The following is a 20,931-nucleotide window of genomic DNA, read 5'->3' on the forward strand; positions in this document are numbered from 1 at the left end:
ATCATGGCAAATAAGGTCAAAAGTCATGGTGCTTTGCTCAATAGGAGTTCACGATTTTTTTTTTATGCAGACCATAAGCAGTAATACATTAAATGGATTTGCGATAAGATTTGCGATAAGATTTTCTACTCCGTGGATGGCCCTCAAGTTTTGTTGTAATCTGATTTTTTCTCTCGTACACTGTTAAAAAAAATTCTGTTAAAATACAGAATTTCTCTGGCAGCAGAGTTTCCAGGAAATGTCTGTTATTTCCAACTGCAGATAATCTATGTAAAATAAACAGTCTAAAACTGTTATTAATACAGTTTATTTCTTTCATTATAACAGTTTTTGTCCGTAAATTTACTGTACGACGACCGTTATTTTACACCATATTCTATGTAAAATAAACAGTCTGAAACTGTTATTTAGACAGTTTTTCCCCCCAATTATAACAGTTTCTGTCCGTAAAATTACTGTACGTCAACCGTTATTTTACACCATATTCTATGTAAAATAAACAGTCTGAAACTGTTATTTACACAGTTTTTCCCCCAATTATAACAGTTTCTGTCCGTAAAATCACTGTACGTCAACCGTTATTTTACACCATATTCTATGTAAAATAAACAGTCTAAAACTGTTATTATACAGTTTTTATTTTGCATTATAAAAGTCTTTGTCCGTAAAATTACTGTACGACGACCGTAATTTACACTGAATTCTATGTTAAATACACAGTATGAGAGCGTAATTCATACAGTTTTTCTTTGCATTATAAAAGTTTTCATCCGTAAATTACTATATGATGGCCGTTATTTTACACTACATTCTATGTAAAATAGACAGTCTGAAATGCTTATTTACACAGTTTTTCTTGAAATACAGTATGTCTTTTTCTCTGTAAAATAACTGTATTGTGACTTTTAATTTACTGTTTCTTTTAGGTAAAGTCTAGTCTTTAATGTTATCTATAGTTTTTTTCCTTGCAATAAATAGGTCTTTGTCTGTAAAATTGGCTTTCAGATGGAATTACTATTATCAGTGAGATTATAAAATAAAAAAACAACTTATTGTTCTCTGAAACTTTTATTTACAACGTTAAAACTTGTTGAAACATATTTTTGAACGTCAAAACCTTAAAAGTAATATATAAGACTGAACATCATAAGGCAATCGCTTATTGATGGCTGGGTATTTGCTGGGTGCCCCAGCCTTTCTTTTGGAAAAGGTTTTGTTATACAGACGATACTTTCATTGTTTGGAAATATACTGATAAGTCTGTATGTGGCCATATTTGTCTCTTCGGCCACTTCAGGAAATCCTGGATCAGCCACTGAAAGTTTTCACAATTGACTGATCATAAAACGCTAAGCTTTGACACCTGCTAGTTCCTTGCCCTTTCATTGCTCTACAACAAAGTTCACTCAAGGTCACTGTATTATGTAACCACAGCAACTTAGGTGTCTTCACTATTCTTCACTTAACTTTATTACAACTATGTTCATTTCATGTATTTTTAAATGTTCTAGCAGTATTAAATATATCGCTCATATACCATATTCACTTTAATGGGCATATCAATGTTCACAGAAAATTGATACCTGTAACTGTGGTAACTCCTCTATTGCTGATAAGGATTGTATACTTTTTCTAATTTTCGTGACCTTCTTTAGCCCTTAAAGTTCAAAGTGGAAGTTAAAGACAAGGATATGTTACAATAGGTAAGAATAAAGATTAACTAATCTGTTAACCAAAGATATTGTAAATCATCTGATCAAAAGATATATAAACAATGATTTGACCTTTGTACCCGTAAATGATTAAAAAAAGTTGTCCTTATATTCCTGTGCTTCTGCTTGAGTGGAAGGAGCAGTTTTATGAAAAGATTTCATGTTAAAATTTAGCATAGAGATTTTATATTTTGACAACAAAATATAATTTAGATATCAAGCTTATAGCATTAACAAAATGAACAGAATGACTTGACATCTGAAACTATTATGAATTCAAAACTTTTCTAACATTTGTGAACCTGCTTGGAAGAGTTTCAGAGTTTATGGAGTTATTGGAAAGGTGTCATAATAGCACCAAATAATAGTCTTTAAAAAGTTTGTCAACAAGTAAAACCTTGTAAATATCCACCAACAAAGTAAAACACAATAGTTTGAACTCTGTATAAATGTTTAACTGTTCATTTGTAAATGAGACTTCTCTGTAGCTGGAGAGTCTATGGTTCCAGTTAAGGAGGCTCAAGAGGCTCGCTAACATTTTCTCAACTAGGAACACCTTAAATCAACTAAGTGACCTAGATTTATAATTCAACGTTACCAAATTGTCAGACTAATGTGACGAATCATGGGAAGTGCCTGAAAAGCATTTAGACTGTCCAATCTGACTCAAATTCCTTCAGGTTTCCAACCAAAGCCAAAATTTTTGGGTTGACAGGATAGCTCTTCTTGGATTTGGGGGTCTTTCTTCCCTTTTCTGGATTCAATCCAACAAAGCAGCTGCAAAGAGGAGCAAAAATTAGAACTGTGAAATCATAAAGTTCAAATAAGTTAGCAATTATTAAACCATTTAACAATTAATTTCCTTTGGTCTCAAATTTACACTACAGTATGACATACATGATAGTAAGATATGGTCAAAATATGATGTGACACAACTCAGTTTCCAATTGTATGTGTGCTCACTGGTGTTGATAGAAGCAATTGAGCTGGATACCTGTCTTAATTTACAAGCCTTTGGAATTCAACAGTTTTCTAGGAAATCATGATCTGAAAAGAAGAGCTAATTTGTGAATCCTCTTTTAATTTCAATTTTGTTCAGTTTAAGCTGATACCCTATAGTTGTAACAAATTGTGAAGGTGTTCTCAGTAATTAACCAAACTCATACATTCCCACCCTTCTCCAAAATAATAAAACATGCCATTCAACTATTTACACTAACTTTCCATTGGTGAAAATTATGTAAAGGTCATCAATGTTTACAAAAGGTTACCAAAGCTGCTGTTATTCTTGGACCACAACAAATAGTACAAAATAAGTAAATCAGCTGTAACTGAGAACAGAGTATGGTTTATTTCAATGATCTGCCCAGGAGTTGAGTTAACTGCAATTTGTTGATTTTTTTCTATATTGGTACCTTTATGATCGGCTGATCTTTTGAAGGTGGCTAATAATATGCATACACTCTTACATTCCATGTCAAGGGAATGTCCACACAAAATAACAATGGTTAACTATTACTAGGGTACTTTCAGCCTACTCACCGCTGGATAAACTCCATTAAAGTTGCACCTTCAGATGGATACTCAATGTTTAAGATGAAAAACATTGCAAACAGCATGATCATTGCACTTTCAAAAGTTTGAATGTGGTCATTAACAATAACCATATCTACTGCCAACATAAACTTTCTTCCAGTGTACATGTTTGGACCTGCAAAAAATAAATATCAATTAGAACTATTAAGAGAATGTTCATTTAAAGTTAATGCCACTGCTATGACTACCACTACTTTACAGTTGCAGCGTGAATATACTCCAACTCGCGTGCACTAATGGGTCATTATTTTTTATTCAATATTATTTTTACCGGTATTCAAGGTTTGTTTCGGATGTATTTCGATATATTCGTTGATGGCAGATTTCAATATTGTCGGTGTGGATATGAAAGAAAAAACGGTTTATCTGATATATCGATTTACTGAGGCACCCTAGATCAGCAACACAAAAATGACATTGAAAATGTTGCAATGGTCAACCAAAATGTTTTTACCACATATGAAGTCAAAAATGGGCTATAGTTCTTGAGTTTCATGTTACATGCTGAGCATCAAATGCACACATGCATGCTGAATTGATGCTGTAACAGAGTTTTCCCAGTTAAATCTCAGATTGACCCATGACTTTGTCTTCCACAGGTGACAGTGCACTATGAGGTGTCATTGACACACTTGCCAACATATAACTTCCTAGGTTTCTCTAATCAAAGATTCTCAAATTTTGACCACTGTTGATTCAAGTGACCACACCTACATACCACATGAGATCTGTCCAAGATTCCCTTCTTGAGATATCATGTTTACAAAGTATTCACAGTTTCACCTCTGTTGACCCCAAATGATCTTTGACCTTTGCCAAAAACAATAGGCTTCTTGTACTCTATCGGGTACACCCACATGCCAACTATGAAATCTATCTAAGCTTCCTTTCATGAGAAATTGTGTTTACAAGGTAGGCATCAGTAAAATACATACACATGCACAAATACTCACCATCACAAATTTCAAAGGTTACAACTATCATCCAAACCAAAAAGGGGAAAAAGAGCAGTGTATATGTACTGGAGGAAATGCATATTAGAGCAAAATCCTCCAAATGCTTCTCACCTTGAATAATGATGCATGGGGATGTTGACTTCAGATCCTTAGTAATATTCTACACAGTACTGGTTTCCTGTACATAATGTAAATGTAGGAACATTAAAATTGTTTGGAATACTTATCTTATTATGTGGGACAAAACATTCAAGATGCCATCTGGGAAAACAGAAGTATCTTCCAAAGCATAACATAAAATAAATGAAACTGAGGGACAATATGCATCCCTGAAATCAAAATGATGACAATGGGGAAGATCTTAATCAACTGATGGCATATGATGTACTGAACTTTGGACTTCAGAGTCCCAATACACAACAATTACAACTGACCTACAAACAGTGAACATCGCAGAGGAAAATCGTTATAAAGTCAATCAACTTGACTAATACATCTACATAACTGTAAGTGTAAGAACAACAAACCAGAGAAAAACACAGACAAATAGTGCTATCCTGAGACTGTTCACAAGCTTAATGATTTATAAAGGTAGCTTCTTCTTACCTTTGCAAGGTAGAAAAGATCATCCCATTTATCTCCAAGGTGATTGCAGAGGAGGAGAATAAGTCCTGGAACATCAGGGGAATGATCACCACTTTCCTTCTTAGCACTCTCCCATATGGCAAGCCGTTTTAACATTTACCTCTCTATTCTACTTAAGTAGAATTAATTCCACTTAAGTAGAATACAATTAAGCTTAAGTGAAATGAATTGCACTTAAGTAGAATTGCATTTTACTTAAGCTTAATTGTATTCCACTTAAGTGGAATTCATATTAGCTTAAGTTCAAACGGTCTTTGTCTACATCGTATTTTACTTAAGTAAAATACAATTCTACTTAAGTAAAATACAATTCTGCTTAAGTAAAATTCAATTCTACTTAAGTAAAATGCAATTCTGCTTAAGTAAAATTCAATTCTACTTAAGTAAAATGCTATTCTACTTAAGCAAAATGGCTTTTCAATTTCACTTAAGCTAAATGGCTTTTTACTTAAGTGAAATAGAATTACGCTTAAGTGAAATGTGATTGGTCAATCTATTTCACTTAAGTAAAATGCAATTTAGCTTAAGTAAAATGTGATTGGTCAATCAGTATATGCTACTCATTGCGTCACTGTACTTGCCGCGAGGTCCGACTCTGTATACTATTTTAGGTACCTCACCACGTGTTCATCCGCTCAATAGGTTTACCCAGGGAGTTGTTATAACAACTCCCTGGTTTACCATTGTCAGAAAAGAGGTAAAAGTACCTAACGTAAAGCTTCCTTAAGCATGTTATCATTTACTGTCATCGTTTTTTCTGCCTTGATATGAAAGAGCATAATTTTAAGTACAGATGGTGTGAAAATAGGGAGGATCGAAGGTGATATAAACCCTTTAAAAAATCTTTGGTTAAATATTGATATTACTCCGAACGAGCAAATGGAAGGGTTCAGTGTGATAAACTTGCTCCTCTTCTAGCTCATAATCTAAACGGTCATGATATGGAAGTGTGCAAGTGCCATGGTAGGCCACTAGAACACAGCTATCATGTGGTGGGTAGGATATACCAGATGAAAACTTCTATCTATGCTTTGGCAGGTCTTGAAAGTGATGAGTTTAGTGTGTAAGTCAATGGAACAATTAATTGTGATGCGAGACCTTTAGAGTTACGTTCAAGACGTACTAGTTACGTAACCATTTGCGGCCATTCCCCCATTATGTGATACTTATCCAGCTTTCGTTGTGTATATACGAACATAACACCATACTTAGCAAATGAAGCAAAGCTTTGTTTATCACTGAGTCTGAACGTTAGACATTTGGTAAATGCAGCCAGCCAATAAATCGTTGCAAACTGTTGCTGATGCAGTTGGAAAAGCACTTTTGAGGGCAAGGGAACGACTACAACAAGACATACCACCAATCAGTGGTACTAGTAGTAGAAGTATCACAAGGCATGGTACCATGCATGTAAACATTGCCCCCAGACCAACCACTTCTCCGCACGAGGTAAATGTTATAACGGCTTGCCATATCCTTCAATTCCACTTAAGCTAAATTGTATTTTACTTAAGTAGAATTGAATTTTACTTAAGTAAAATGCAATTGTATTCTACTTAAGTAAAATACAATTCTACTTAAGTAGAATACAATTTAGCTTAAGTTAAATTCAATTTCACTTAAGCTTAATTGTATTCTACTTAAGTAAAATACAATTTTACTTAAGTAAAATGCATTTAGCTTAAGTGAAAAAGAATGACAATTTTACTTAAGCTAAATTGTATTCTACTTAAGTCGAATTGTATTTTACTTAAGTAGAATACAATTAAGCTTAAGTGAAATTGAATTTAACTTAAGCTTAAAAGAAAGCGGTAATTTTACTTAAGTAGAATACAATTAAACTTAAGTAAAATGCAATTCTACTTAAGTGCAATTCATTTTACTTAAGCTTAATTGTATTCTACTTAAGTGCAATTAAGCTTAATTGTATTCTACTTAAGTGGAATTAATTCTACTTAAGTAGAATAGAGAGGTAAATGTTAAAACGGCTTGCCATACTCCCATCAGCTATTATATTTTGCACCTCCTTCTTCTTCTTTGCTGACACTTGCAGAAACTTCTGAATTCAACTGATTTCAGTTTGATGCCCACTAAGTCTTCAAAATGTCCCATCATCCCAACCTCCTCAAACAAGAAAGGATATTCATCAAGGAGAGCACATACAGGAACTTGCTGACTGTTTATCTTGGCACGGATGGTTGGAAATACATTTTTCATGAGGAAAACAAGCTCATTGTCATCCCATATGTTAAGTTCATGCATCACCTTTAAGTCATCTGTCTTTTTTCTCTGCGTGTCTCGATCCTCCCCTTTAGGTAGGTCCTCTGGTTGCCAGTTTTTGCAGCCATATGAGGTGCTGAGTTTACGCTCTTTGTTAGTGCTTCATTCTGTTCACCCTCTACAAACAGAGGGTAACCAACATTTAGGTGAAATTTGCCTCTATTGAGATTGCTCATACGGTTTTCCAACTGTGTAAGAAGGGATGCATATCCACTACCAACAACAAGTCCTTCAATGTCATCTTTAAAGGGTTCTGGAAACTCACGAACGATCTTCTGTGCAATAATAGAAAGGTGCTTTCGTCCTGGACTTGACTCAACTTTCATTATATATGTCATTGCATAATATTCTGATCATTTCACGCCGTTCTTTGGGAGTGGGTCTCTGTTTCTTCTGGAGTGATTTTGTGAGGCTTTTAGGCATTTTATCCCAATCAACTTTAAATGACTCTGCCCAATCTGCAATTACCGCTGCTGGACTTGATCCTGCTGAACTGGGCACCCAGCTGCATCCTGGTGAACTGGCCACAGAGTCGGGTTCAGATGATTGTGAAGATTCTGATCCAAGCAACTTTTCTTTAAGAATGAAAATATGTCACATCAATGAAAGTAGATGATATGAAATGAATAAACAACCTTGATAAATTATTTCCTGATAACAGACATATATTGCATTAAGGTACTAGTTTTTTGGACACTCACAGAACATCAGCATTTACACAATAAACAGGGGCAGCACTCAAGCTCTCAATCTATCGAATCAAGCATATCTTCAATTGGCAACAGGGGCATTCTCTGACACGTCTGTTTCGGTTAAGCCGCTGCTTGTTTGTTGATGTAGGCAATGGCTTTGTACACATGTACACACCGTACCGTATGCCATATGGACCTTGTGCATAAGCATCGGACAAGGCGTGCTTCATAGTTTGTTAAGTTGTCGAGGTGTATTCTTATACTGTATGGAAAGCAAGCCATTGCCAGTTCTCTCCATCTTTCAATCAGTATAGCCAAAGTGTGAAATTATTGGGGCAATTTTTGTTGATTATTGGTATACAAGTGTTTTTGGGGCAAAGTAACACTCATACATATCAAATTGTTGCGTCAATGGCATTATTTGGTCACTGCAGACATTTTCGTAGTGCCCGCTTATTTGGACCCCAAAGTGGGGGCCAAGTATGATCCCAGAGTAGAGGTACTGTACCCCATACTAACCCATAGTGGTTGTTTTTCAAGGTGACCTTTAGCCTTGTCATACTCTCATATGAACTTCAACATACTCTACAAACAACATAGAACGTACGTTCTATGTTTAATTTGAATTGAAAAGAAGGGTTTCCTCTTTTCTTGTTGATAAATATTTTAGTTTGGGTATGTGGTGTATCATTTCATTAGTTTGACCTAGTGTTTTCTATTTGCTCACTACTTGAAAACTGCTTTAAAAAAAATTCAAATCTAATGTATAATACTAATAATTAACCCAGAAAATTTTCTTTAGAGAATTACAAAAATGCTAATGATGTACTATGAGACCAGTTTCCTTATTCAATTTGTGGTACCAGCAACTGTCTTAGACAATAAGAGAAACTTCTGTGTATCACATGTACTTACTATTTAGAAATTTTTCCATCTCCTCTTGTAACTTACTTCTTAACCTCCCCTTTCACCTCTCCATTCCTCAAAAAAACCACCTAAGCGGTTACCTGATAAATTTACAAATGCAGGTTTATTGTTTGCATCGCATCCTTGAAATTTAAACTGTACCAACATTATATTCAAATCTGCATATGTGAACCAATGTTTTTGTTTAATCCAGTATTGAATAAACATGGCTACATCGTAATCAACAACTCCTTCAAACAAGTCATGTCCCAGGCATGGTGGCAAACCAGGTGCACACACATGAAAATACCTCAAAGAATTAAAACATGAATTAAATTTAATTCCTTGATGATGATTTTCTTCATGATCTTCAAGGTGTGCAATGCAAGAATCATACTCCTCCTTGGTTCTAGGCTTCCCAACAGCATATGGTGCATTACATTTGAAGTCATGTGAAGTTATTAAACAGTAGCGGCACATGTTAGTTCCTGAAAAACTCTCAATGAAACCCTCAATACAATGGGAACCTAAATTATCCCCTAATATACAAGACAGCGCACCTTTCCAGACCACCCCGTCACTTGTTTCTATTCCAACTTCCTCTAATGTTTTCAAATCATTTATCACTCTCTCAAAAACCTTCTGCTGCCCAAAGACCTTAAAATCAACTTCTTTACAAAAAACACAAGCTGCATTGCATCAACAACAGATCTGTACTCAGGTTGGGTGTTTCCAAGTGTAAAGTACATTGCTAGTATTTTGTGTTTTATTCTTGCCGACCCAAGTGGGTTTACAATTTCAAATGAGTCTTCATAGAGAATGATGGACAAGGATCTTTCACAACTTTGAAACAAACTATTTTTTTTTAAAAACTGTACCATCCACTATGTCAGTAAGAACAGATGAGTCTTCACTGTGATGCCTACTTTGACATTGTCCCAACACAAAATCATCCGAAAGGAGCAATTGAATGCTCTCCTTGATTGGAATGTAATGATAGTAATGCATTTTTTGTGCTGAATCTCTCCCTAGTGATATTGCAATTGCAACAAACTTGAATGCTGATTTATAGTAAATTACTCTTTTCTACAGTGCTGCGTTCTGAGTTTTCCTTTACAACTACTGTATCAATAGCAATCCATGCATCTATCTCATTCATATAATCGGCTACACATTTGATACGTTCTTCTGCTAAACCCTCATCTCTCAATTTTTGACATAAACTGTGAATAGTTTGAAGCTCCTCAACAATCATTTGAATTGTTTGTGATGGAACAAGTTGTTTTGCCTGAAGTTTCAGAAGAAACAAGGCAAAATTTTGTTGGAATTGAAGCCTAGACTGACCTGTTTCTTGCACCCTACCTTGGCAATTGTTACTGTTTTCGAAATCACAGCTTATGTCATTTTCAATGACAAATCTATCAGTCTCTGTAGACACATCAAAGCAGTTAGTGTCTAGAGGTATATCTTGATCCAAAGAGCAATGATCACGAGTAGAAAGTTTGTATTTATCCAAAATGTTTACAGCTCCCCAGTTTCTGTGACAACGTGACAAATGTGCTGTAAATGAACTGGTTTTTGAAAAATCTCTTTTGCACTTCTTATATGGTCAAGATACAACTTGTTCTTTTCTTATATGTGCTTTTAAGTGTGCCAAATATGAGGACAGATCTGTGAGTTCTTTTTGACAGATTTCATACATACAAATCAATGACAGGTTAACTGACTGAAGTTTTGCTGCAACTGCTGTTTGCTTTTGAAGATGGCGGTGATACCTAGTCACATGAATCTTCATTGCAGCAAAAGTTGATAGGGTATAGCCACAATTAACAAAACAACATGGAAATCTCACTCGAGGTATATTCCTATGGGAACTCACATGATCAACATAGCCACGGATAGTAGCTGTTAGTGTATTGCATATTTTACAGGTGTACATTTCTGCCCTGCTTCACTATTGATTGGAGCTTATCAAAACTGATAATTTGAAAGAGACATGAATTATGCCTTTTCAAATTCAGCCATGTTCTAAAAGTCTAATTAACCTTGGCTAATCTAAAGACTGCATATTACATGCCACATGAGAGCCAATATCATCCATGTATGTAGGCTACCAGCACCAATTAACTTACAAGTTACAATGTACCCACCCTTAAATCATATTAACCTAAACAACATGAAGCAAGGCTAAGCTTCACACGCACATATCAAAATGCACGGTAGGGTGACGATAGGTAGTCTAATACAGCGCCAGTGTTACTATAGTGATAGTCTAACTCTTAATTATCGTTCGTCTGGTCTACGTTATAGGCAAACTAACGGTAGTACTAGGCTAGGCCCTACGGTAAGAACTAAAATATAAACTAACCTTTTGTTATGACAGGCTTTCAAAGTTGTTTTGTTGATTATAATAATGCAAATGTGGCATATGGTTAAAATAAATTTACCACTCACGTCTGACGAAGTACTCAATGAAGTCCTGTTCTGGTGTGGAAATGTGCGTAGCCTACTGGACAGCAACGGCAGTTGTTTTCCTCTCGTGTCGACGTACTTTGAAGCGCTGTAGTATTGTATTGTGCAATCTATACACTTCATACGTACGTTAATGCGAGATGCGATCAATCATAATGTACAGAACAGCACAGCATGTACTGGACGTTCTGACATCGCGCGCCAACTTGGGTCATGTGACTGCATGCTGGACTGTAGCCAAGTTTTCCGGGAAAGCCAACGGCAGCCGCCCAGAATGTATCAAAAGAATTCCCGCCTGTGCGCGAGACGTCATAGCTGTTACAGACACGTTGACGCCAATAATCGAGCTAGACCGGCTGGGTCGAATGGGAGGAGGGGTTGAAGGGGGGGGGGGCGGTTCAGATGAATGAAATGACATTTGCTGTACTAGACATATTGAACAACATTTTGATACGTTCGGTGACCCATTTAGCTATAAATAGCTGCATGTGTGTGACCCAGTGATCGTACATTGAGCACACGGAATTGTCATCGGTTCATGTTTTACTGACAATACAAGTTAACATAAAACAACAATAAATTAGACTACATCTTGAAGGCTGGGCATTGTATTCTTGGCAGCTCACAGCAGTAATTGTTTTGATAGGATTTCGGAAGTTGTATACTCCTTAAACAAACGGTAAACCAATTGGAACAGTACCATCTATTGTAAAATTATGTTTTCATTAGTTAACACGTTAGGCATTTACAAATAATTCGTTTCTAAAACTCTAAATGGTTAGATTTCACATATTTGACCTACAGACCCTTCAAAGTTACCTTTCACATTGGTTTCGTTCGCTGGACAATTAAGGGTCATTGATGAGCCTCACGGGGGTGGGGGTTGTTGCTCAAATGTAACACTAAGGCAGAAAACGACTGTAGGGACAAAGTTAACTGGTAATTGTGGGTTGGATCATGGAGCTATCGGTAATAGCTTCATGGTTGGATTTCATTCTTTTCTTTGCCAAACGGTAATGTTACTGCACAATGGATTTTGTTGTAGCCTATACCATTGTATATTGGTAACGTGTTCCACCTTCAAGTATATTTTCGTATAACACTCTTCAAATTCCAATTTACATGCATTAGATTGCAAAAAAAAAAAAAAACTAATTCTGTAAAGTACATGACACATATAACGTCTGTAAAAATCACATAAGTTTACATGTAAATATAAAAAACTGACATATTCTGGAAAATTTTACAGAATTATCCTGTAAATTTTCATTGGAGGAAAAAATACTACAATTTTTTGTAAACCACTTGCTGTAACATAAAACGTCTGTAAAAATCACAGATTTTACATGTAAATATTAAAAACTGACATATTCTGGAAAATTTTACAGGATTTTCCTGTAAATTTTCTTTGGAGGGAAAAATACTACAATTTTGTGTAAACCACTTGCTGTACAGAAAACGTCTGTTAAAATAACAGACGTTTACATGTAAATATAGAAAACCGGCTTTTTCTGTAAAAATCGACAGGAATTAACTGTAAATTTACAGAAATTTTTAACAGTGTACCCTATGTAGCTCTTCCTTAAAGTACTAGTATGTTGTTTATTTATGTATAGTAGATGTAGCTTATTGTTTTTTCGTACATGCAAACAAAAAAGATTATATAAAAGTAATAAACTGAATATAAACAGTGTATGGTTTAAAATATAGATTACTAAGTTTATTAGTTACTTCTCGATTTAGGGTTGTGACAGAAACAAGTTCCTTAAGGGATTGAATTATCGGAACCGTTTGCAGTAACATATTTCGTCTAGTTATTCCACATCAGCATATATACATGCGACGTAAGCTTCGGTTCCTCTTTAATATTCACACAAGTTGTTGGAAGTAGGACAATGTTCTTAACTCTATTCCAAGATGGTATTGACTCTATACACAGAGGCAGTGTGTGTAATGGTTAACGTATATACTGTTCTCAGACATTGCAATACACGCTATTATCACCGGCCTGGGCGTATCAGATTTGGATAAAGGATATAGGCTATATAAATTATGTAGCCTATCATATAAAACATTGTCGACTATATTATGTGGTACTGTTTAAATTATTAATATATACCGTTTTTAATTAATGAACAATAAAGGGCGGAGAACAGTTTGGTTGGTACTATCTCATATTAATTTTCCTTGACACCCGCACCTGCCTATAAGAAAAGCAACTTATGTTCTAGATGTGTATAACAAAGTTAACGTTTTCTATTTGTTATTTCATGCTATTTCAACAGCATATTTGATGTATTTCGCGTATTTTATGTATATACCGTTATTTCACAGCTACTGCTTTACCACAACGACGATTTATTCATAAACGATACTTACAAACGAAATGAAGTAGGTCGTGTTGAATGGGATTTGACGCACTTCCATCATGACCCAAGCTACCAATGTATTTACTGCGTAGAGGATCAATCATACATAACGTATAAAGCCACACTGGAACGGTATGACTCTTGGGTCGCCCTGCTTAGTTTCGTGATCCCTTGCATAGTGGTGGAAGCCATGACTATCCTCTTGTTTTACTTTCCTGTTGGAGATGCTGAAGTTGCAACTTATGGCCTCACGTGTGTCTTGGCTTTGGTGGTTTTCTTGCCGTCGTTGTACAATCTGCTACCTGACACTGGTGTCTGTTTTGTAGGTGAGTTCAATGATAAACAGATTATTACACGAAGGTGATGTTGCTTATTGCTATACAAAGAATGTCTAATATCCAATATTGTATTCTCTATGTCGAACTGTGGTCACGTGATGAACACGCAAATTTCGAATATGGCCATACTACGAATTCAAACTCCCATTAATATCACATTTCGTGCCTGGCGCCCCCACCCCATTTAGGTTTGTATACATTTCAATTTAACTGGAATCTCTGAATGCATTTCTGTGCTTAAGTTGAAATAGCTACACGAGAAATATCTTGAAAGCACTACAGCTTCCAGGCTTGGAATAAATACCACAGAAATTTAATTTCTCCTTCTGGCATGTACTTTTGTACTTTAAAGTCGTTACTAGGGAACAAGAAATATTTCAAAGTCTATCAACTTCAGGGGGCTTTTCTCCCCTGGTCCCAGAATGGCTTTGCAATAAATCCGACACATATTGTGCTCTAAACTCGCTCGCTGTGAGTGAATAAGAAATACATGAAAATGTTTGTCAGCATTCTGGGGCTTTCCCCTGGAATCCCAATCGGGTTCTGATATGCATTCCAGAAAAATGAAAGTGTTACTGTAGTTTGTGACATGTATTTTTGTGCTCTAAAATCGATATCTAAAAATTGCTGAAGCTTCTGTAGGCCTGTAATCCCAGCCAATAACAGTGTACAATTGTAATGATAAAGCAAGTTGCCGCATTCGAAGCATTGCTCAGCCAGTCACTGCTATAGGCGATCTCGAAACTATGGTGAATGTAAGAAACTGGTAATATGACATTAAAGCTTTGTCACAATTTTGAAATTTCGTGTAAACAAAAATTCACAATTTAAAGTGTTGTCCCAATTCGTGCCCCCACACCCCCCTCCCCATACTTTGGAACTGCTGCTAGTTGTAGTTTCCATATACTAACAGAGTAAGCTCTACCTATGTGTGCAATAATCGTTGAACATCGCTCATCGTAAACAGCGCTTAGCGGTATCCTGAACACAAAGAGGGGAATTAACATAGAGTCGATCATTTGACCGGGCAGCTGGTTGCTTTGATTTTTAGACACTTTCGACAACACAAAATATCGATCTTAACAACTCCGAGATTGTTATTTTAATTTTTTGTACAATTTCACTGTTTCCGTTATATACCATTTTACATGTATAAAACATTTTTATTATTTTTAAGGAATTTATGCCGTGGTATTGATGATATTACAGTCGATCTTCACAATGGTGAAGATTATTCGCTGGCGTTGGGAAGCTGATTCAGATAGAGAAAGTAGAAGATGGACCGACGTAGAAATGAGTTCGTCAACTCAAACGGGCGCCAGCGCAACTGACACAACACCCTTAAACAACAACAATCAAGTGGTCAGATACAGAATGAATAATATTCCTTCCCTTAAGTCCTTTTATATTATTTGTATTTCCATCCTCAACGGCGTGTTTATTATCTTATTCATATTTTAGACAAATTTAAAGTTCATTGCAACAATAACGACAGCTTTGATGATCGAGCAATAGTCTAAAATTGTACCAGAATTGTGCAGATAATATGTTTTTAGAGTAAACCTGGTTTTCTTCAAATGCTCTCATAATACAAAGCAAAGAAATGTATAATTCGATAACGGTGTACATGATAACTATGTAATATCTTTCACTTTGCAATGAGGTGTTGCCGCCTCATTCTATCATCAGCCGGTTCCTACACTTCATGTATACTAGTTTCCTGTGGCATAGTTGATACTAAATACTTTAGTTTGTCTTACTTCATTATATTAACACCAGCATTAAAACTTGCTGACCTTATAAACGTTAAGCAATTTCGAATGTGCTTTTTCGTAAGGCTAAGTTAGATATCGAGAAGGTATGTGTGTGTATCTTGGAATGGGGGAGGAAGGGAAGGGCATGGATGGGCAGAAACCAGTGACCACTTTGAGGATCCTCACCAGTCGACTTTTAATTTTGAAGCTGCTACGGGAGCTCAGATATCTTAAAGTGTTTTACTATTATATCTCAAAATCGTGTTTTTATTTAATTTCCTCAGTTCTCCCAAAAGTGTGTACTTCTTAACTAAGATTTTTGATGGACAGGGATTGTCTCAAGTTCTAAAAAGACGATTGCTATTTCCAATTTACTTCTATACGACTGAGTCAAATAGAAACTACTCAGTCAAATAGAGAAAGAACAGGAAAAAACATAAAGGGCGTATCTTGGATTTGGAAAACAAAACTGATAATCTTACAGTAGAAAACGATCAACTCAGAACAACCATTACGGCTTGACAAACAGAGAACGACACTCTACGCATAAAGTAAATAAAATAGATTAATACTCCCGACGAAATTGTGTCAGAGTGTTCGGCATAACTAAGACCTTGGAAGAAAACGTCACTTACAAAATAATGACCCTGGCCAAGGAGAAACTTCAAGTAAACCTTTAGACAGAACACATCGATCGGTGTCACAGAGTCGGGGCGAAATCTGTTGGACGACCGAGGGAGTCATTAACAAGTTTAACTCTTATCAAATCAGATCACAATTCCTATACAGTCGTAGAAAATTAAACACACCGAAATAGTCATCAAGGAGGATCTAATTTATATCAATCAATCCCTGATAAATGCAGCCCAGGAGCACAAATCTACATCTATTGCCTGGACAATTGACGGGAATGTATCAGTCTCCATTAATAGGGATGGCAGCAGTGTCGTTAAACGAATAAAAAATCTATCGGACCTACAGAAATTGTTATTATCATTACCATATCGCTGACGGCAACGTTTTAACACTTTAACCTATCAATTGTTTATAAACAGCCCTCAACACAGTTGCGTAACACACTGGAATGTAGTCCTTTAATTATACTGTTATATGGAATGGTGACTCGTCGCTGGAATTGTTTCAGTTATAAACAGTACTCGAAACAGTTGCGTAACACGTACTGGAATGTAGTCCTTTTGCTATACTGTTATATGGAATCGTGACTCATCGCTTGTATTGTTTATCTCTCAGTTACTGTATGTTATGTTTGTTGTCATTTTGCAAGTGTTTTTTTGCTCTGGACTTACTGGATTTATTAGTGTCGTTACCGTTTTTATCGCCTTTGCTTTTTTTGTTGTAAGTATTTGTTCTTCTTGTTTAATGTTTGGTACTAATCACGAAGATTTTTCATTAACTGACCTTCTCAACTCAAATAACGTTGACCCTGCTTCTGATTTGCGTGCTGCAAGGGGTTTATGTAGTAAATATATAGATAATGATAAAACTGTTGACTTTTTCAATAGGTATACCAAGTGAACATTTGAACTTTCTCCATGTAAATATTAGGAGTCTAAGTAAAACTCTTTTTTCATGCAAACACAACTTTTCCATTATTGCTATTTCTGAAACATGGCTGCATGCCACTAGTCCCGTTGAGCTATTTGATATACCTGGGTATACTTTTACTCACCGGGACCGAAATTATTCAACCGGTGGAGGAGTGGCTATGTATGTTAATGAATTATTTACCTTTTCTGTTTATGATGACATCAGCAGCTCTGTAAATATTAATATTACTTGTTTTGAATACATGCTTATTAAATTACGCATCTCTAAAGCAAAATCAGTAATTGTAGGGGTTGTATATCGACCACCCAATCTTAGTATTAATCAATTCAACACTACATTTTATGATTCATTACTATCAGCTGGTGTTTGTTCAAAAACATGCTACATTTTAGGCGATTTTCATATTAAATTGCTCGAGATTGATACATACGATTATGTAGCGGATTTTATCAACATGTTATGTTCGTTTTCACTGGTACCTACCGTTGATAAACCAACTACTATCACAAACATAATCATCAGGTATTATTATCGCTGATGTCAGCGATCACTTACCTATTTGTATAGTAACGCTGGCTGGTCTCAAAGACAATGTTAAGTCTTATGACCTCTCTTTCACAATGAAGCGTAATACTTCTGATAATAATATTGACCGTCTTAAACTTCACTTGCGTCAGGTTGACTGGTCTTGTCTTTCAAATGATGATGTTGACAACGCGCTTAATTCCTTTATGAATATTTGTAAGGACATTTTTGATGAAACTTGCCCTCCTATTAAAACAAGGCTTGGTTGTGGTAAATCATATATACTCCTTGGATTACTAACAATCTTTTAAAATCTATTCATAAGAAACGTAATTTATATAGGAAGTACTTGTCTAATCCTAGTCAAAGCAATAAACTGATTTATACTACATATAACAATATTTTAGCACAATATATTACAACAGCTAAAGTATTATATTTTAACTCAAAGTTTGATCAATATAAAGGTATCATAAAAGGGACATGGAGAGTAATACACCAAGTTATGAATAAGAACTGTAAAACTAATACATCACCTGATCACCTTATAGAGAACAATGTCAAGGTAACAGACACAACTGGTATTGCTAACACATTTAACATTTTATTTGTAAACATGGGTAATAACTTAGCAACTAAGATTAATGATACAGGTATACATATTGAAATTTTTTTAAAGGGATCTTTTGAATTTTTTTCCTTCTTTTTCCTACAAGCATAGGTGAGATCATCAAAATTGTAAATCATCAGGAAAATAATAAGGCAGCCGGTTTTGATAATATTAAGGGTAGTATTATAAAAAAAAGTGTACGGACGAGGTTGGTGAACTCCTTTCCATATCTTCAACCTTTCGCTCAGTTCAGGAGTAGTACCTCAAAATTTAAAAATAGCTGAAGTCCTTCCACTAAGGTGATGTTACAGATTAGAAAAATTATAGACCTATTTCTCTTAAACCCTTTTTCCCCAAGATCCTTGAAAAATATTATATACTTAGTAATAATCAATATGGGTTTCTTTCAAATCCTGCAACATATCTGGCGGTTATTGATTTGATCGACAAAGTCGCAAGTACCTTTAACAATAAACACTTTGGGATTGGATTTTTTTGGACTTGTCTAAGGCATTTGATACCGTAAATCATGACATCCTCTTAAGAAAACTTTTTCATTTTTGTATTAGAGGGACTGCTTTAAGTTGGTTTTCTAGCTAACTGAGAAATAGAAAAACAACAGTTTTTAACTTTTAAGTCTAACTCTTTCACCATGAATTCAATAACATGTGGAGTTCCCAAAGGGTTTGTTCTTGGTTCTCTGCTTTTTCTCATTTATATTAATGATATTAAGGCAACTTCAGCAATTATTTCTTTCATATTATTTGCCGATGACACTTATATTATTTTCAGTCACAAACATTTACAACTTGGCTCAGCGATTGTCAATCAGGAACTAAAAAAAGTTTCTGTTCGGTTTCGGGCTAATATTATCGTTAAACATTGATAAAACAAACTTTATGATTTTTCGTCCTTAACAAAAAGCGGTCTGTGATATAAATATAAAGATTGATAATCAGCTGATTTGTAATGTTAGCACTACTAAATTCCTTGGTGTGATAATCGATAATCATATGAATTGGAAGCCACATATTCATAAAGTACAAACTTATGTTGCTAGAATTGTAGGTGTCATGTATAAACTTAAATCATTTATTCCAAATAATTTTCTATTCTCTATTTATAAAACATTAATAACAACATCTTCATTATTGTGCTATTTCCTGGGCAAACTCTTCTCCTTATGAATATAGTAAACTCCCTCTTTCTCCTACAAAAAAAGAGCTGTTAGAATAATTTGTAATGCATCTTATCGTGATCATACCTCCCATTTATTTAGAGAGCTTAAGTTACTGAAATGTTTTGACATTTATCATTTTCAGTTGGGTATTTTTATGTTCAAGTGGCGGGAATGCTTGCTTCCAACAAGGCCTCGATAAGCTCTGCTTTCGCCAGGTCTCCCCCACTTCACATCATTGTATATATCAATTGTTTGATTCTTATGGAATGTATTGGTATTGTATATTCAAATGTATATATGTTCACTTATGTTGTGGTGAAGTGGAAATAAAATAAATAGTTTTCAAAATAGTTTTCAATATTCTCAACTTTTGACTATTTTTAGGAAAAGGCGGCAACTACATCTAAGTGTTGACCCTTTCCTCGAAATTTCGACTTTTTATCTCAAGCTTGTGGCTTCGCATCTTAAACGTTTGGTGTTTTTCTCAAATTTTTAACTATATCCTCCTATATTATGATACCCTAATTTCGACTTATTCCTTGAAACTGGAACATTGCATCTCACACGTTCGACTATTTAATATCAACTTTTCTTGAATTTAGAACTAGGGTAGTATGAAATAAGGCTGGGAGGCTTTTAACAAGGAACCGTACGGTACTAAGTGAAGTGTTCAGTCATTCAGTGGAACTTTAACATAGCAGTTAAAATCGCGACTTCTTGTAGAAACTTTGACTATATATCAAACCATAAAAATGGAGTGTTAGCTCGGTGGTTAACGCCGGTGTCTTTCAATCATATGGTCCAGAGTTCGAGTCACTTCAAGATTAATGTATGTCGTCAAGTTACAGAGTTGTTGACAGTTGACAATTCATAACCATGGACCTTAGATATGAATCTAAGAGACTGACTTCCGTCAGCTTGCGGCTTTGATAAGCCAATGAGGCTTCTTCGCGAGTACCTGCTTACTAATCTAAAAGGATCTAAAATACATACAATACATACATACATAAAAAGAAATTTACCGTTGATTCCCTGGTATGCTCTTTTAGTAGTACAATAAATTGATCCATATATAACCATTCAATGTAAGGACTACGTAAAGGAAATAAATATATCTGCATGTGTGTTGATTAATTAATTAATTTACTTACTAATTATTTTTCTGCTGTTAATCGCTAGTATTACATTTAGTATAATTCAACGTGGAACAAACTCTAGTTGCAAATGTCAGCGATCTGAAATCAGTCAGTTCTATATCAATGGCGTTCTGTAAACTGAGCCCAGTCCGCCATTGCTCAACAGAGAATAACATCAACAGGCGTCATCA

The 20,931-nt window shown here is 35.2% G+C and overlaps 1 protein-coding gene and 1 long non-coding RNA gene across 3 annotated transcripts in view; one reads left to right on the forward strand and one right to left on the reverse strand.

Annotated features, from left to right (window-relative positions):
* The window catches only part of LOC139978642 (neuronal acetylcholine receptor subunit beta-4-like), a 53,176-nt gene extending 33,222 nt beyond the window's left edge, over positions 1-19,954 (forward strand). For both annotated transcript variants that reach the window (XM_071989017.1, XM_071989016.1), the window contains 2 exons: positions 13,594-13,954; positions 15,144-19,954. In XM_071989017.1, the coding sequence (XP_071845118.1) occupies positions 13,594-13,954; positions 15,144-15,427 (645 nt within the window). In that variant the 3' untranslated portion in view covers positions 15,428-19,954. The remainder of the gene's footprint in view (positions 1-13,593; positions 13,955-15,143) is intronic.
* Positions 170-5,029, reverse strand: LOC139978647 (uncharacterized). The gene is made up of 4 exons (XR_011796987.1): positions 4,871-5,029; positions 4,376-4,442; positions 3,255-3,423; positions 170-2,489 (listed from the first exon to the last, which is right to left on the reverse strand). It is a non-coding gene; the product is annotated as an uncharacterized lncRNA (long non-coding RNA).
* Positions 19,955-20,931: the final 977 nt, after the last annotated feature.

This window comes from Apostichopus japonicus, chromosome 13 (assembly GCF_037975245.1).
Source record: "Apostichopus japonicus isolate 1M-3 chromosome 13, ASM3797524v1, whole genome shotgun sequence".
Lineage (NCBI taxonomy): Eukaryota > Metazoa > Echinodermata > Holothuroidea > Aspidochirotida > Stichopodidae > Apostichopus > Apostichopus japonicus.